At 43.5% G+C, this 18,458-nt stretch overlaps 1 protein-coding gene and 1 pseudogene across 1 annotated transcript in view; both read right to left on the bottom strand.

The window, feature by feature from the left end:
• Nucleotides 1-170: 170 nt before the first annotated feature.
• LOC139298551 (glutathione S-transferase A-like) lies at nt 171-1,436 on the bottom strand (annotated as a pseudogene).
• Nucleotides 1,437-3,097: 1,661 nt separating this feature from the next.
• The window catches only part of fhod3a (formin homology 2 domain containing 3a), a 51,656-nt gene continuing 36,295 nt past the window's right edge, over nt 3,098-18,458 (bottom strand). The window contains exons 14-30 of the mRNA XM_070921477.1: nt 18,106-18,165; nt 17,385-17,519; nt 16,731-16,781; nt 14,084-14,292; nt 11,970-12,290; nt 10,507-11,204; nt 9,908-10,048; nt 8,078-8,236; nt 7,800-7,982; nt 6,767-6,886; nt 6,315-6,476; nt 5,289-5,479; nt 4,816-5,020; nt 4,619-4,642; nt 4,162-4,369; nt 3,879-4,043; nt 3,098-3,197 (exon numbers count right to left, since the gene is read on the bottom strand). Of these exons, the coding sequence (XP_070777578.1) occupies nt 3,115-3,197; nt 3,879-4,043; nt 4,162-4,369; nt 4,619-4,642; nt 4,816-5,020; nt 5,289-5,479; nt 6,315-6,476; nt 6,767-6,886; nt 7,800-7,982; nt 8,078-8,236; nt 9,908-10,048; nt 10,507-11,204; nt 11,970-12,290; nt 14,084-14,292; nt 16,731-16,781; nt 17,385-17,519; nt 18,106-18,165 (3,115 nt within the window). The 3' untranslated portion in view covers nt 3,098-3,114. The remainder of the gene's footprint in view (nt 3,198-3,878; nt 4,044-4,161; nt 4,370-4,618; nt 4,643-4,815; nt 5,021-5,288; nt 5,480-6,314; nt 6,477-6,766; nt 6,887-7,799; nt 7,983-8,077; nt 8,237-9,907; nt 10,049-10,506; nt 11,205-11,969; nt 12,291-14,083; nt 14,293-16,730; nt 16,782-17,384; nt 17,520-18,105; nt 18,166-18,458) is intronic.

The following is an 18,458-nucleotide window of genomic DNA, read 5'->3' as shown; positions in this document are numbered from 1 at the left end:
CCCATAATTTATAAACAAATGTGTTAGACTTTTGGTCCCACTTGAGATATATTCCACAGGGAAAACTAAATACACAATTTGTTTTAAAATATATATGTTTTTAATTAATTTTTACCAATAAACTTACTTACAGATGTACAATAATATGGTGAAGGCTATGTCTGTATGTTTCACAGATCCTTCAGGATGTCATAACCCTGTTGGCTGGCCAGCCAGTGTGGGGGCCAGCTGGCTTTAATGCTGGGTCTGTCCTTCAGCAGGCTGTAATATTTGGCCAGTTTGGGGTAACGTCCAACAGACAGCCTAAAGAGAGGAAACAAGGTTATGATGTCACTGAAAACCAAAGCAGGGATCATCCTTCCATCAAGTGCCGAACTCAGTCACATACCCAAAACGGAAAGCATAAGCAATGTTTGGAAAGACTATCACATCAGCCAATGAGAAGGCGCCTGCCAGGTATGAGCCTGCAGCCACCTTGATGCAGAAATCAAATGAGAGAAACACTGCTGTCATCAAAATGTGTGTACAGATGTGTGTGTGTGTGCTGTTCGTAAGTTACCTTCTGCAGGTAACCCTCCCAGAGTTTGAGTTCAGTGGCCAGAGCTTCCATGTTTCTCTTCACAGCAGAGTTATGTCTCTCCTCTTCAGGGACAAACCAGTCATGGTAGATGACCGAATCTAAGACAGGTCATCCAATATGAATATCACTGTAGTTTGGTGATGGTGTCCATTTTTTCCTGTCAGTCCTATCAGTGCTTGTTCTGCAGGACTGTCAGGTATCAGCTTGTTGCCCTGGGACTTAAACTGATTCTGTCACAGGCAGCAAAGTAATAGAAAACATGAAGATCAGGCCAATGTGTCACAGTCAATATCCAACATAATATTCAGGATATTCCATATTTTCTCACACTGTTTTTTAACTCTGAAATGGAGAGAAGAGGCATCGGTTTTTACACTTTACCTCCAGGTATAAACATGCTGCGCTGGACTCACTCAGTATGTTGTCTCCATGTTTGAAGGCAGGGAGCTGGCAGAATTAAATTACATGGAACATTTCCATCAAAGATTTTTTGGTCTGTAATCGTGCAGTTTTCATTTGAATTCATAAAACAAAGATGAACATATTACACTGGCTATAGGAAGTTAACCCTGTATCCAGAGGCCACCCCAGTTGATATCGTTTCACTGTAACAGCTAACAACATTGGGATAATATAAGATTGTTTTGACTACACTTTGCCTTTGCAATCATGTGCATGCTACACCGACCTGTCCTCTCGGGTTGATTTCCAAGACTTCCTGGGATTTGTGCTCTCCTGTCTCAAAAGACAGCAGCTTGTGTTTGTAGCCCTACAGCTTCTTGTCCTCCAGAGTGATCATAACTCGCCAGCAGGGAGGGGACCCAGCCCCCCACAGCAGACTCATTGATTTGGCCATGGACACAGAAGCTATGTCAATGAGACAGAACGAGAAGACTCTGCACAGGCAGAATGAGCAGCAGTTGAGCAGTTTATGGCACCTCATTGATCCAAAGGTTGGTCAGTAGAGGCACACCCACCTGTTCGAGTGTGTATTCAAGGACTCAGAAGTGAAAGCAGTGAAGAAGAATGACACACACATCCTTTTTTCCAATGGTTTTAGTTTTTTTTTTTATTGCAGAATGTGTATACACGGCATTTCAAGTGAAAGTGTATGTCACCATGGTTTCATGTTCAGCTCACTACATGATATTTATGCAGTGATATTTCCCAGTTTTGCACTGTGAGAGGAGCAGATGGTTCAGCTGGGACTTAACATTATCCACAACCTGTTCAAGTTCATACAAAGTACAATGTGACCACAGGGTTCAAAGCAAATGTCCAAGCACGGCTCCCCTCTCCCAGCACGGAGCGACGCGTACTTCAGCTGGGACCATATCTTTCATTTCCTTTATCTTTTATTACAATTCACAGAATAGCCTCTCTTTACCCCTTCTCTCACTATATAATACAAGTTTCTACAGAAATTACAAAAATAATACATCACATGAACCGCACGAAACATGCACACTGAAGTACTACAGTATTTTAGTACCTGGCAGCTGAAAAGGGCATTTACACATTTTATGCAGAATTCTCTGCATGTCCTTCAAAATAGATTATTAAAATTAAAAAAAATGTCTATCTTTTTGTCTTTTTACACTTTACAAACAGTTCCTCTGAGATAAAAACTTCCTTTTGTTTCTGTGTTTTGACTCAGTCGTTCATTTCAGCATGAGAAACCATTCACGTTGAGTAAGGTGCAAGATGTTTTGCAAATAAATACTGAGAACAATTTTGCCAAAATAAAAAAAGTGAATCGTAATCAATGCTCACACTTGATAGAACTACACCTGTGAATGTGACATCTGTGAGTTATCTGAGAAGTAGGAGGTGAATGAAACAAGAGTGCTGGCGTAAAAGGTACAGCATTGTCCCTTTTGAATGAAAGGCACACATCAGATTGAAAACCTTTCACATTCCTATTAAACACAACTACACTCGTCACTTGTCAAACGTGCAGCTGCAGAGGCAAACAAAGGATCACTCTGAGTAAGCCTCTTTGTTTGTGGTGATCTCTTGGGATTCTTTTGAAACGGAATAAGAGGTCAAAACTTCCTCTTCTGCCAGTTCATCTTTACAACTGAAATTCACAGCTTAAATAAATGAAAAAATGGTGAAGTCACAGCTGCAGAAACTCACAAGCAAAAATTATCCCTTTGGACTAATGCAACATTTCAATATATGTTTAGATAAACGCGTTTCAGTTCAGTGTAAAGGCAGCGTCACTGAATCAAACTTTTCTTTCCCTTCCCTTTCCCCTTCCCACATTAGTCCTTATTTGACGCATTCTTTTTCTTCATTTCCACTTTTTCTTCTGGGAATTTTGTTGCATCAAGACACACTATCACGGCTGCAGCTTCATCACTCGGACACATCAGGCAACATTAGCAGCTGGGAAAAAACCTAAAGGGGTTTGTGACAGGTGGAATACGACTCTCTGAAGTGTGACGAAGGCAGGCGGCCGACAGAGACGCCGCTTTGATGACCGTAGCCGTGTTTCCACGGCCAACGAGGACAGGGCGAAGCTCGGGTGATCACATTTGCATGTCCGGGGAATCGGTTAGTCCTAAAGCAAGAGCTTCTTCTGGGGTCAGACCGTTCTTCAGAGTCCGCCTCACTGCGAGAAGAGACGATTATTTAATCACATGGTCATCTGCTGTGCTCAAACTGAGGGTGTGTCCCAATTCCATACTACACACTAACATAGTACATACAGTATGTACTATATACTAAGCTCTATAGTATACTGTATTTGCCGTTAGTATACTTGTTTGGACAAACAACTGTTTTGTACTAACAGGAAATGATACTTGCTCTCTTGCTTTGCTGACATCAATTAAACTATGACTTTAAAATGTTATTGCCAATGACACGCTCCCCAAACACATAACTTGAGAAGTTCCTCAAGCCTCAAATTTTTAAAACTATCCTGATGAAAGATATCCTGACCTTTAGTCTCTGGTGTGGGCCGGCTCCAAAAACACTACATTTCCCACAATGCAACCGACAGTGTCTTTCATTAGGCCTCATGAATCCCCACCTCCTTCAAACTGCATGCACTTAGGATCATAATGCAGACTTTCCTTTAAAACTACAAGGTCTAGTTTCATTGTGTATTGCTTTGTGGGAGAATATTGTACATAAACAGCACATTAAAGAAATCAAGGTTTTAAATAGACACTGACAGTTTTCAATATACTTTATCTTTCCAGTGTGAAACAACACAACATAAGCAAAACCTGCTGAGAATTAGTAAGTGGTTTGGATTTGGGACAGAAGTTAAGCTTTGAGGTCTTACATGACTTGCGGTTGGCCCTGGACCTCCTCCTCTCGCGGGGCTGGGCTCTGGTTCCCGGACCCTGTGTGGCCGACCTCACTATACGCTCCATGATGTCATCTGCTGCGTCGTCTCCACAGATCTGAGCGTCCTCCACTGCTGGCGTCCATGCCTGCATACTGCGACCTGAACAAATCAAACAGGACGACAAAGTCTTATGCCTTAACAAAGAAACCCTTTTAAAGTTGTTTTACTGTTTGACGTCTCTGTGTGACTCTTGTAAGGAACTGCCTGTGATCCTCACCTCCCCGTCCAGGCCGGGATCTTGTCCGTGTCCGAAGCCCCGGTACGCCGCTGGCCTCCTTGTCTCCGCCACTGAGGCTGGTTCTCAGCACTGCTTTCATGTGCTCGTGCTCTGCAGCATCCGCAGAGTGGCCCAGACCCTGAGGCTGCTCGCTCTCCTGGCTGCCACCAGGGGCGCTGTTGTTGCTGCTGGAGCCATGTCGACCACACTGAAGGGGAGAGACAGAATAAGCATTTGGCAGCTTGTATTTGAAGTATTTTGGGCTTTGACTCAAACATGCCAAAGCTGAAGCATCGAGGAAAACACCCAACCTGTAAAGATTACAATGCCAACTCTACTTCACTGAGAACTCAGATGTGAAAATCAGTGAAAAGGAAACGTAAAGGTAAAGTGGTCCAGTCAGGGTTAGCGGTTTCATGCACACACACATGCAGACAGCCAGCACACATGTTGATACCTCACTCTCCTCTTCATCATCAGACTACAGGGGAAAGAAAGAGGGAAAGTCAAAGACTAGCTCAAAGAAAATGAAGGGGAAAAAAGTGAAAAAGCAGCGATTTGCAAAGAGAAGAACAAGAAAAAGTGAAAGAGTTGAAAGTCTGAGTGTGTCTTTGTGTGTCTTTGTGTAATGGACTGTGTGTGTGCGATGCTCACAGGAGCGCTGACGTCCATGATCATCTTTCCCCGGGTCTTGTTGCGTTCGCGGTGGTCGGCTCGCTTCTGTTTCTGCTGCAGCACGCGATCCCGTGTGGTTCTGTACTCCAGTGCAAACTCGCTGAGGATTTTACTGAACCTGTGGACGCTGATCTCTCTCACACTATAGGCCGGATGACCGAGGAACAACAGGAACGAGTGGAACCTGGGAGAAGGAGGAGAGGGACAATGAGAACCAGTCTGTATTCTGCACTGAGACATCAACATTTTTGGTTTTACTGACGTATTTGGTGAAATCCTTTCAACTGAAAATGACTAGTTCAGCAACTAGTGATCAGAAATGTATCACGCTACTGTGAAGTGGAGTAATGACGGAGCTAAGCTGGTAAGATGAGGTTAAATATGCTGGCCAGAGAATCTGTGTGTGTGGGGAAGATGTTGTGTTCTGGAGAGACTGTTCTGAGGGGGACAACCTGTTGATGATCCTGCGGTGAACAATCTTGAGGATGATAATCCTCTCAGCACAGTCTTTGAGGAAGTCAGACATCTTCTGCTTCAGCTGGGGCTTCATCTCATGCTTGGCGATCACTTTCAGGTGGTCCCATGAGGCTTTGCAGCGGCGCTCCATCTGACACAGGTTCTCCTGCAGTTGGTCGAAATCCACCTGACGGAAGAGATTTTGACAGAAATAAGGGACTTGTGGAGGAGGGTACCTCAAAAAACTGGCATCCAAAACAAAAAGTAAGAAGTCCTCTTAGTAACTGTATCGCATCCCTCTTTCACAGCATTCAATGTCATTCAGCTATACTGTAAAACATTATACAGAAATGAAGTGGAATCACTTAATCTTTCATAAATAATAATGTAAACTTAATGTACATACATGATTTATTAATTCCAAGTTAATTCAACTTAAAATCTCTAGTTTCAGAACTTTGAGTTATTTTTACTTGAAAGGACAATTCAAAGGAAACTTGGTTTGTTCACTAAGATGCATGATTTGCACATTGGCAGACTTCCCAGCATGCATTTGAGAGCCAAATCTCTCCAGAGATCCTTCTTTTTTGTAGTTTGAAAAAAACATACATCAGTGTTTCTTTAAGTCATTAGGTCATGGCGGTTTCCTCTGACAGTAATGAAAACAATGCCAGTCACGATGAAGGTTAGTATCCTCTTCTGTCCCTACTTTACTAAACTTTTAAAAGGGACACTAGAAACAGCCTGACAAGTTACCTGTCTTCAATGAAGAATCGACTCAAAGCAAATCTGACTGTAACAAGTTGGTTTGATTAAACAGTTATTGACTGAACGTAATATCTTAAGTTGTTTCCTCATGTTCAGTGAACTTAATTCAGTTTCACATCACAACACATTCAAGCTGAGTTCTGTTACTGTCACCCGCACACTTTTAAGGCAGCAGGTTATGTTTTTTTTTTTAAGTTGGACCAGCTTGAAAATGTTTTACAGTGTAGGGATGCATACAAGCTTTCCAAGCATACTTTTGCAGATCGCGTGATGGCTCCGATCTCGGAGTAGAGGTCGGTGCTCTGAGGGAAGTTCTCCACCACCGCAGAGCATACGTGATGCAGCAGAGACTGCTTATGAACCGTGTCCTTCACTTCTGGAACCTTCTCCAAATAGGTCATCTCGAAGCCTTTGGCCTGGAGACACAGACACACAAATCATTTGAGTTATTTCTGTGTTTCCTTTTATGTATGTAATGCATGAAAAAGGAGCAAAGAGTACGTCTGGAGCACTATTACAGGGTACATCTGTTCTCACCAAATTATAGTAGCTAATATGTGATGTAATTTTTAATCTACAAAGTACAGGCTTAGAAAATCCACACGCCATTAAAATCACTGACTATCTCTACAATTACTACAAACAAAAGGAGCCTGTCATTATGTCCCAGTATGATGAAGTGAACCTGTAGTGGTTCATGACTCACATTGGTGCCATTGAGGAAATTTCCAATAGAGAGCAGCGTGGACAAGATGTAGCGCAGAGTTTTGTTCTTCTCCAGCTGTTCCATACCCTCCTTTAGATCCTGCAGCGGCTCAGCCACTTCCTGGCAGGATTAAAACACACATACGTCATTAGTTGAGTCAATTAAGACTGCCCAAAAACATGTGTTTTGTGAGTCGACAGTTACATAAGCGGTGAGCAGGTGCACCTAGTCTGCGCTTGGTCGTGACAGGTCGTCTGAAGGACGTCGCCTCGCTCGGCCTTTGCTATCAAACGTGCTTCTGATTACATGGAGCTTTTGTTTTGGTGCAGCAGGTTCTCTTGTGTGTGCGTGTGTTTGTGTGCCTGCACGGTATGTTGCCCTCCATTAAGCCTCCCACTACCAAAACCTGTCCCACAGAGTGCAGTCGGGAACGCCGCTCGGCCCGAACGTGCGGTCAGGAATCGTGGGTCTTTCATGGAGAGATTAAAGGCGGCTGCATCCTGCGGAAAGCCGTAAAATTTACAGGACAGAAAAGGAGAGGCAGCGTGTTTTTCATTCTCTGGGTTTTTTTTTTTTTTGACTTTGAACTTCTCCTCCTGGACGCATTCCTCGCTCGAGTAAAACATGGTGTGCCAGGAGAAGACTAGGTGCCGCTAATAAGCGTGCATATTTTGTTATGTTGTTATGATGTAACTCTGTTGATGCTTTACGGATGTTGTTTGTACTAAAAGGGATGTTGATACTAACTGACACGGGCATAAGGCACACACACACACACACACACACACACACATGCTGTGCACATTTACTCAAACCTTTATGGTGCAGAGTTCACTTGGCTTTTTATGTGTGTGTGTGTGTGTGTGTGTGTGTGTGTGTGTGTGTGTCTGTTTCTGCTTTAATACAACCACGTTCACTTGCTCAGTATGATTTTAAATGTGCGTTTGATAATGGTTTTGGTTTTGGCCTTTCCTCCGCTGCAAACATGCATCTGCCTTTTTCTTTATTCAAACTGCCCTGTGTTTATACGGACCTTCTCGGTGGCCTCGTAGTCCATCTTGAAGGCCCAGAGCTGGAGTCTGGCAGAGAGCTCGCTGATGGAGGACAGAGTGAGGAGGAACTGCTCTGCTGAGCCCAGCGGGACATCTGGGTTGGCCAGCTGGGCCTCCTGGATCTTCTGCTTCTCCTCCTCTGTGGGGATCATTGTCAGGATTTTCTGAGGGCGAGGACAGAGCGAGGTAAGAGGGGACAGCAGTACGTGGGCTTATGTTCATCACTTTCCTCCTTATCACCATGGTCTGTATCTCTCACCTCTATGCCCTCCTTGTTGAGCGCGTACTCGTCAAAGTTCAGGATGGCCGTCTTGATAGTGCGAGGAGGAGGCAGCACCGTCAGACCGATGTTGATGGCGTTGCTCCTCTTGGAGTCCAAAACGATGATCTCCTGACGCTTGCCGTCTGCTGCTGTTTTCTAGGACACAAAAATACAGAGAGGGTCAACGCTGGGTCTCCCCCCCCCGCCTTTGCCTCTCTCTTTGTCTCTTTTCTCGCTGTGGTCTGCTTCCTGGACTTGTCAGGATTAGAGGGATCACTCAGGTTATATTGAAGGCAGCTTTGTGTGTGTGTGTGTGTGTGTGTGTGTGTGTGTGTGATTGATTGCATAAGTCTGCAGTCATATTGTCACTGTATGTGAACATATGACCTCACCAGCACTTGGGGCCGTTATAAGCTATTGGGAAGTCGTAATATGTCACCACATAAAAGTGTAACAGAGTAGGTGTTAAGACCTGCCACTAAGTTATATACTCAACATATGTAGACTGGAAGACTACAGTACAACGTATGCTCTTATGATATATTAATATTTATATTTAACTGTTGTATTTAATACATTTAAGCGTTTTATAGAAAGACATCATCATAGTTGTTGCTGATAGAGGTGAAACATAAAAATAAAGCTAAAGGCAAAGAATTAAAGAAAAATGTGACTTCTTTTTTAAGCATTGTCTAAATGTGAAATGTGAAATAATGTTTCTGTTGTCAGAAATCAGTCAGACAGGGAGAACCAAAAGGAGCAAAGTTTGAAAGCAAAGGACTAATAGTTGCATAAAGAAATACACCAAATTATACTAAACATGTAGGTGAAAACCGACATGAAATTGTTTTGAACCTTGCAATCTCTAATCTGTCATATCTAAAACACATACTTAACATTCTGATGGGTAATAGCACCTAAAGAAGGGAACAAAGGAGAGTCTGCCAAAGCAATAACAAAGCGATATCAGTAAAGTTTGCTCTGACCTCTGATGGCTTCAATATTCCGGTGGTCCTCTAAATCTTGGATTCTCTCATTAACTGACAGCTTTGCTTGAGCTGTTTGGATACTGCAGCTGCAGACCACCATCATGCCGACACACTACTTGTCGACGTAGAAGCCGGGCTGAGGTGAGCTACTAACAGGTTGGGCTCTAACAGAAGTCGTGATTTTGAAGCAGTGGCTCAGGAGTTCAAAGCGTGTTGGGCCTGGTTTCAGCCCCCCATCTTAGCAGACCATACTTTTCTTATTTAGGGGCTTTGTGAGAATTACGGAGGATTCAAAACTGATCGGGATCAGAACACACGTGACCTTGCTTAACCTTTAAAACATCAGCGTTCAAGTGATGGCGATAATGGACACCAAACCAAAGAAAAGGTGTTTGTGATAGAGCACCAGCCATAAAAGTACATAAAATATAACGAAAATACAAAGTACATGACTCCTGCCAAACTTCTGTAGTTTACACGAGGTGTTGAGACTGCTTTAAATATGTTACATACATAAGGTGGTGGATTAAGAATTTCATACACAGACAAATCTCATATGCTGATGCAAGGTGACCAGAAAACATGGCTGTCTTTCCCCTAATCAGTAAAAAATGTCAGATTTTCAGTAGGGTAACACCACCTTTGACTGACTAAAAATTTAAACCGTAATGTCTAAGGGCCATAAAGTTTCATTTTGAAAATACTGCACCACAGCCGTAAGATGCATCACTCCTCTAACTTTTGTCGAACCAGAATTACTGGTCAGTCCATCATGTGTGATGAAAGATGAACAAACTAACAACACTTCCCTTAGATGCTATAGTGATTTGTAGTTTACCTTTGTAACTGGTATTTCCTTTGATTTTGTCTCAAACAGGTGCTCCAGTTTGGCTGTGTCCAACTTCACTGGTTCCAGTCTGGACCAGAGCGAGTCTCCACTCCTCTTGTAGTCCCTGTACTGAGAGTCTGTCGGACGCACCTGATCACAAACAGAACAAGGATGGACTGCATTAGCTAGTAACATGTGTCAGACTCCCATTTCCTACAATAAAAGAGGCAAATGAGAGACTCTGAACACAAACAACCACAAATTATAGCAGCAACAGGATCATTCTGTTACTGATGACTCCTTAATCGTAACTGGCTAAAGAAGACATGCTGTCTTATGACAAGTCTTCATCTTGATCTTGAACCAACAATATAGGTCAAATATTTCTGACAAACCAAAAACGATAACATGACTTTATTCCTCTACACAAGGGAAAGCCTGTCATGGTTGATATTGTAAGCTTAGTTATTGTAATTAAGAAAAATTGCAATTATGGCGAAACATAAATGATGTAACACTGAATAAAAAACGTAATGCAATTGTTTCTTTTGTCAAAAAAGCCTTAGTTGTACCTGACTGATGGAAATGGTAATTCTGTTTCGACTCACCTCGCTCCAGAAAAGCCTGATTGTCTTCTTCTTCTTGTTGAAGAGAGGGGGCTCCGGGGGAGGAGGCACTGGAATCGGGGAAATAAAGCAAGGGGGTGGAGGAGGCCTCATAATACCAATCAAGGGAGGGGGTGGGGGGCAGCTGCCTAGCATGGGTGGGGGCGGAGGGAAGCACGGTAGGCAGGGTGGAGGAGGCGGCGGGGGCGGGAGGTCACTGCACCCTCCCATCAAAACAGCATCCAGAATGTCCTTGTCATCGTCTTCCGTCAGGTCGGTGAAGTTGATATCTCCGATACGTAGCTCTCGAGGGCTGGCCAGGAGCTGGTCCCAGATCGTGTCTGACTCCTTTTTTGGTGGGGGAGGAGGGGGCTCGTTGGCTGGGACATCCCGGTGAGGGTGGGGCGAAACAAGGTCCTTGATCAAGTCTCCAAACCGCTCTGCAAACGGTCGGATGGTCCCGCGGTTCTCTGATTTGTCAGACCTGTTGTCGCTCTCTTGGTCATCACCCTGTTGCTCGTGAGCATCCTCCGGGGTTTCTTTGTCCTCTCCCTCTTCTTTCTCTTTCTCCTTCTCCGCGTCCTCTTCTTCCTCCTCCTCATCACTGGGCTTCTTGTTCTGGGAGTACAGCATGTCCAGCATGAAGAGCTTGCTGTTGAGGAGTTTGCTGCCCTGCTCATTCACCTCTGCCTCCTTGAAGCCTGAGAAGGTTGATGGGGTTAAGAGAGAGGGATTTAAGAAACAGTGCACACTGCATGCCAAGTACTTTAGAGTGTCAGCTGAATTAGAAATACAATATGATATATATATATAAATTAAGAATTACTAAAGGGGCAAAAGATCTGGTGTTTATGAAGTTTGACCTTTAAGAATCATGTTCATCATATCTTTCCTTTTTCGTTTATGGTCCAGCATACAGTGCTTTGACTCTAAAGCTGGAATTATGCTTCCCCAGGCTGCATGTAGGCGAACGTGATGTTCGCATGTCTGTTTTTTATTTTTATCAGGACGTAGATGTTGTTGTAGCTATTTGAAACTGTGCAAAATCACATATTGGTGTAAATGCAGTACAAATTTCGACATATTTTCTCCATCCACTGTATAAGTCAGTAAATGTTCAGAAGACAATAGAACTGCTATTGGTCTTGGTTTACATTCACTGTTTCTCAGCAAAATGTATTGTGTTACATCCATATCTGCTGCTGTAAACTGGCAGCAGAATGACACCCACTCCTCAAAACACTGCTCAATAGCGCGAGCGTGTTTTATACAACACCAGAAACATCCATCTTAACAAGTCATTTACTACCATATTAGTTGAGAATATCTTAAATATGAATAATAATCACATAATACATGTCAGAATACAGCATTTCCGATCAATACAATCCTTAAAAGCAACTTACTGACTAGACTTGGAAATGTCACTTGAATGTTAGTTCACAATGCAGTGCAAAACTACCCACCATTCTCGTTGCTCCCCCTCTCCTCTCTCTCCAGAGTGCTGCTGGCGGAGGAGATGCTGGAGGCCGAGCAGTTGTCCTTCTCGTTCACTTCCTCATTCTGTCGCTCCTTGTCGCTCAGGATGCCACTGTCCTCCTCCGCCTCCGCCTCCTCTTTCTCCTTCACCGGTTCCCGCTCACACTCTTCACCTTCTTCCTCCTTTTCTGCTGCCGCTTCCTCCTGTACTTCCTCCTGCACTTCCTCTTCTGTCGGTTCTTTCTCCTCTTCTGCAGTGGCCTCTTTTTCCTCTGTTTCTACACTGGCACTGGAGTCATCAGCCTCTCCTGTCACAAAAAAAATGCTGGTTTATGATCCATGTCTCTCATTCCTTGATTTGACTTTCTGCAATCCTTCACACAGAAACATACTGTAAAGTGTGTGACTTAACTGTGATGAAATACTGTTTGAAACATGTGAGATGGCTGTCTTTGATTTTAAAGGCGCCTCTGTTTAGGCTGTACATGGTACACTCCTGTATCAACACACATCCTCACACACACACACACACACTAAGAGGAAAAACAAAAACACACACCCCATACACTAATGTAAACAATATGGCTGGTACAGAAAGCTGGGTTGTTTCAGGACCAGGATATGAACAGGAAATGAAGAGTTAAGTTCCTGTTTACGTCAAAACACACTCATGTACACGGTGCAAACGCGTAACTCAACAGTACAGTCCATGCAGCGATGCAGGCGGGGTTAGAATAACACTGTGAGGCCTCATACACTCGCCCGTTTGAGCGAGAGTACCTCAGCTCATGGCTGAGCATGCTGCTCCAAAACAAGGCTTTTTTTCTTACACAAGATGTTTTGGCATCACACTTTCAAAAAGGTCTTTCAAAAACCAATTTGACCCTCTCACCCATGAACTCTCTCTCTGTGTTTTTTTTTCTGTCTACCTCCCCTGATGGTGTCCCCTCCTCTCCCTCAGTATTTTCCACAATCTGTCTCGCCTCTCCCTCTTTTGCTCACGCCTGCATGCTAATTGAAATGGCAGGCTGCAAACTGAAACAATTTAAGGTTAAGAATGATTGCTTTGGGGAGCACAGTTGGGGACTGAACTGGCGACCCCTCTGGTTTTAATTATAAGTCCCCAAAGCATTAACTAGCAGAATTCAAGGTCATACAAGTGCTCTGAAGAGACCTTTAACACACACAACATTAAAGTTATAATGCTCAGGATTTTCATAAAGCCAAACCCCCCATTTTTTTGAAGCTATGTCGGCATTTTTCAGCAATAGCCTTTCAATGTCTTTACATTCAGTAATTACCTCTCTACATAGTCATTTTCATTGTTAGTGGTGAAGTCCGCCATTCTCGCGCTGGATTCATATTACCTTCACAGGCACGAGGGATACACAGGAAATGACGCATATGTATGTAATCCAGTGTTTGCAATTTTATGTCACCGATATTACTACTTGCTATTGCTGACAGCAATCATTCATCCAAAATACTTTGACGTACATATACATTGTCGCTTTCTGATTTTGAATGTTACACGGAGTAATGGAAGAAGTTGCCACAGTGAGACAGGCTGCACACATCCAACTCTTCAGCAACCCTGCTCTTGTCTACTACTGTCCACTAACACTACTTACAGCAGCATAAAATCAGACTGTGGTTGAAATTATTGTTGACTGACTTCTTGGGAAACAGAAGAAACGGTTTGTTAAACAGTTTGTTTGGCTGCACTGTAAACAGATACACCACTGGCCCTTGTGTTTTATTTTTGACAAAGTAGCTGCTCAATAAGTGTAATTTAGTGCTATAGAATTAAACCGCAGTTGCTGTTAGCATAGTAACCACAGGTGTCGCCAAATCAACCATGACTAAAACCTTATGGATTATTACTTTAAATTGTGTTAAACTGAATTTTTCTACCATCATTATTTATCATTACACCAAAAGTCATTTCACAGCATAGTATAGCAAACATAAGCTAGCATAACCCCTTTAAACCCTTCTTTTTAGTAGTAGTAACTGTATTAGTAGTGCTGACAGTACAAGCAGAATAAATGCGTCGATGCATGACAGCTACTCCATCAAACGGTGTTCTCACTTGTCTTACCGGTCTCAGAGGGGGTGGCGGGGGTCCCGCCTTCGAGGTCAGCCTCTGCGTCCTCCTGGGAGGCGAAGGAGGATGGGGTGCTGCTGCGCGATGACGAGGGCCAGGCCTCCGAGGGTTCAAAGGTCAGGTTGAGGTCAGGGCGAGTCCTCGACACCCTAACGTGCTCCCTCTCGTACTCCTCCGCCGCCAGACGCTCCACGTTCTTATACCTGAAGGAGAGGGGGAGAGAGAGGGAGAATCAGAGGAGGAGAGATGCAAAAGTAGAGTCAGAGACAATGCACCTTCTGTCTCTTCTCTCAGTTTTGGTCTTTGCCAAATTGCCCTAAACTAAACTAGTTCCCACTCTTTGCCAAGTTACTTGAATTCATCACAAACTTTCAACCCAGTATGTTTACCTTAAAAACACTCAGACCATTCCTCTGTTTTTTCTCCTCCACAGCTGCCTTGCCACCTCTTCACACTATAAGCGCACCTCACTCATCTACCTTGCCCCATTAATCATCCACAAAGCATTCAAATTCATCACACAAATCCAGAGTTTCGCCCTCCTGCCCGCCTCTCCTGTCTAGCCAAATGCTCAGCTATCACCAGGAGTCCAAATATGCAACCAAAGGGAGTTTAGAGAAGAAGAGACTGTATTGGGAGGGAGGGTAGGAGAGGGAAGGAGAACGACAGGAGAGAAGAATGGGAGAGATGGGGAGAAGTTAATGTTAGTTTGGCTGCTGAAAGGCCAAACATCAGAAGCAAATCAGAGCAAACCTGTTCAAGATGTGCCTGGATCAGCTCTCCTCCCTTGTCCTTCTCCTTCCTCTCTTTCTCCCCCTACCAAACTCTACCATTCAGCTTGCCGGCCAGAACAGAGATTTAGAGCACTGAATCAACCCTCTCTCTCTCTCTCTCTCTCTCTCTCTCTCTCTCTCTCTCTCTCTTTCTTTCTCTCTTTCTCTTACCCCTCCTCTTTCCCACCACACCACGAATGTGTGGAGCTTCTGTTCAGAGTTCATTAGCATCAGGCCACTTCAGAGGTCTCAAGAAACAGGATACCAATATGTGTGTGTGTGTGTGTGTGTGTGTGTGTGTGTGTTTGTGTGTATGTGCATGTGATTAAGAGTGAAATGGAGCGAGTGAGCCAACTGTGTATGGTGCTTCAACTCAGACCAAAACTTTCAAAATCCTGTATGTCCTTTCAACTCACAGGAGATGACTGATAGTTTGCAAAACACTCAAGGATGTAAGCACTGTTTATGTCCATAAATCACTCTTTGATAAGCTGTTTACTGTATGTGTCTGCTAAGCTGCGCTCAACCAATTCGTCTACGTATTATCCAATATTGACCCGATATTGCTATTTCATTAAAAATCTGTTGACACCCAGCCAGGAGTGATATGAATGACACCATGGATGATGATGATGTAACATGGATTGTCACGATTTATTTAGTATTTAGGAAGAAGACCATGAGTCTACAGCCATGCTCGCGGCCGTGTGAGGCTATGCTTATGCACAGCGGTGCTCTGAGCTAAATGCTACTCTCTAAAACATCAGCATGCTAACATCTTTACGATGATAATGCTAAAATGTTTCGCAGGTATAGTGCATTACCATGTTCACCATCTCAGTTTGGTGTGTTAGCATTGGCTAACATTTGCTACATGCTTCAGGAATCCTGTTTCAGTCCAACTCTAGTATGGACTCCGTTGTCTTTCATTAATTCTATCTTATTTCATGCAAGTCCTTTTTGTCCAGGTGTTACAGTGCAGCATCCCTCAGGGAGGTGAGCCGGGGTAAAAAAAAAACTGAAAACTGTGATGCCCAAATACACAAATACATCTCCCTCTCCTGTGGATGCATCTCCCTCATCCTCACTCAGAAGCTCATCTCCCTTGTTTCCTCTGTCTGTCGTTGAACCCAACTGCTCTTACGTTGTCTATCTTTTGTTCTGCCCCCCTCTATTTCTTTTTGCTCTGACTCCACGACACTGTGTGTTATTGTATCAATGGCGCTTTAAATTGAGGGTGAGTGAGGTCTGAGCCTACAGGAAAAGCGACAGCACTTGGCACAGTACATAGACTGTCAATAGACGAAAACAAAGAAGAAAAGGTAAGGGAAGGAGAAAAAGAAAAGGCGGAAGAAGGACCTTTATTAAAGCTCATTGAAAATACTGTGATGATCACACTGGATCTGCTACCAAATCTGATCGTGACCTCACATACCCCCTGAGTAAATCTCTTGCTTCCTGTGATTCCCATTTGCACACAAACGTATATTTATTAGCCTCATGAAAATTCTTCTTGTGTGTGTGTATAAACGTACATGTGCTTGAGTAAAAAAGTGTGTCTGTGTACGTGCTCATGCATTCAGTGTGAAAAGCTTGATGAATCTTCTCACAGCATGCAGCCAAAACAATCAAGCCTCTGGCAGAGCGCGGCAGTTAAAATACAGCTCCTTAAGAAAGGAGAAAACAGGCAGACAGAGCAAAGAAAATCGGTTCAGTATCCACCCAGCCTCTGGCAGCAAAGGGCACCTTTTTAACCTGAAAACAATTACACTATTACCTCGCTTCCCAAACCACAGGCTGAAACATATTCCCCGCGGATTCAGCTGTTCTGTGAGTGTGTGTTGTTTTGATTTAGTGCACACACTTACCTCTCCTCCCGCGCAAGCCTGGCCTCTTCCATTTTATCCACATAGTCACGGCTGTGAGAGACACACACAGAGAATTTTGAAACATAATAATCATACCCTCCATCTGTAGACCCGCCAGTGTGTCATGCACTCTAACCCTTTTTAAAAATATATCAAAGCCACATCTTTTCATTGATACTTATTTTGACCACTCATTATTCTGTAATTAATCTTTTTATACTTAATTGTTGTTAAAGTTCTATTTAATTCCTGCCATTATCTATATGATTATTAATTCTGTAGTAATCTATTACATCGATATGAGTATTTATATTCTACTGAATGTCTTCCACACTGTATGGAATGCAACACACAAAATCCTTTAGTTAGTTTTACATTTTTGTAACACACAACAAACTTTTTGGTTTTCTTACTGAGAGTTAGTTGAGAGGATCAATACCACTCTCACATTTGACGCAGCTGGTTAGCTTAGCATAAAGACTGGAAAGGGGGAAACAGCTGGCCTGGCTCTGTCTGAAGGTAAAGGTAAATCTGCCTACCAGCACCTCTAAAGTTCACTAATTAACCAAAATGTAACAATGACAAGTTGCATTTTTATGTAATCTATTCTCTCATTTCAAACTGCTTTCAAAAACAAAGCCAGCGATGTCTCACCTGTGCTTGTTCCTCTCCTCTCTCTCTATCCTCTGCAGTCTCTCCTCTCTCTCCACGCGGCGGCGCTCTCGCTCGGCCGCCAGAGATTCCTGGTGTTGCCGGTAGGAGGACGACAGGAGACCGCCCAAAGCAGGCCTGAAGGAAGGTTAAAATACAGAGAGAGAGAAGGAAGAAAATAGTTTCATTACACCCCTGCACAGTGTGATTCTGTGATCCTCAAACACCACATGGGTTTGTAAAGCACTCATAATAAACATATACTCCAAGACATTTTTCTTCTTTATTATTTATTGATTATCTCGCCATGTGAGATTTAGACAATGTTCCATAATGAAGGCATCACTGTTTTTTCATGTGGTAGTTTCTGCTGCACCATTTTAATCTGCTGCTCTATGGGGATGCAATGTGACAATATAAATAGCAAAATGTTGTTAGTGAATCTGTTCATGTGCTCCTTGCATACACGGAGCTTCTATATGTGTAAGAATGTATGTAACACGCTGTAAATTGTGTTTTAATGGCTGTATTCTCCATGGAGGAAATAGGAACAGCTCAGTAACTAGGGAACCAGAGAGCTGAGATCACATTCACTTCAGTGTGTCATCACGATGAATGCACTGCGGGGCTGCACGCAGTCCATACTTGTTCCACATGAATATGTGCTTGTATGTGAACTCGTTTACAGTACACGAGTGTGTATTTTAAGGCAGAGTCCTCTCACCTGGAGCTGGTGGGCGTACTTGGGGTGCTGAGAGAGGAGTAGGGCACGACACCTCCATTCCTGGGTGAGAAAAATGGGAGACAGTCAGCGACCTCTACAGTCACCCAGTTACACGACACCCTGCTGACTCAACGGTGCGAAACTGGTGGCGAGAAATGAACGTGACACCTTGTTACATAACAGGAATGCTGTTGGTGCAACACTACAGAGACCCTAATTAGTAATTCCCTTATGGTTCCAGGCAAGGTGCCCCTCCTCTCTTACAGTCCACTGTGAATCTGAAAAAACCCTTTGCTTGTCATTTAGCCACTGTTAGGAGGCAACAACGTTCTGGTTTAAGTTAGTGGTTAATG

Source organism: Enoplosus armatus, chromosome 16 (assembly GCF_043641665.1).
Source record: "Enoplosus armatus isolate fEnoArm2 chromosome 16, fEnoArm2.hap1, whole genome shotgun sequence".
In the NCBI taxonomy this organism is placed as follows: Eukaryota; Metazoa; Chordata; class Actinopteri; order Centrarchiformes; family Enoplosidae; genus Enoplosus; species Enoplosus armatus.
Note: the sequence above shows the minus strand (reverse complement) of the source record. Positions and strands in the feature narration are given on the sequence as shown.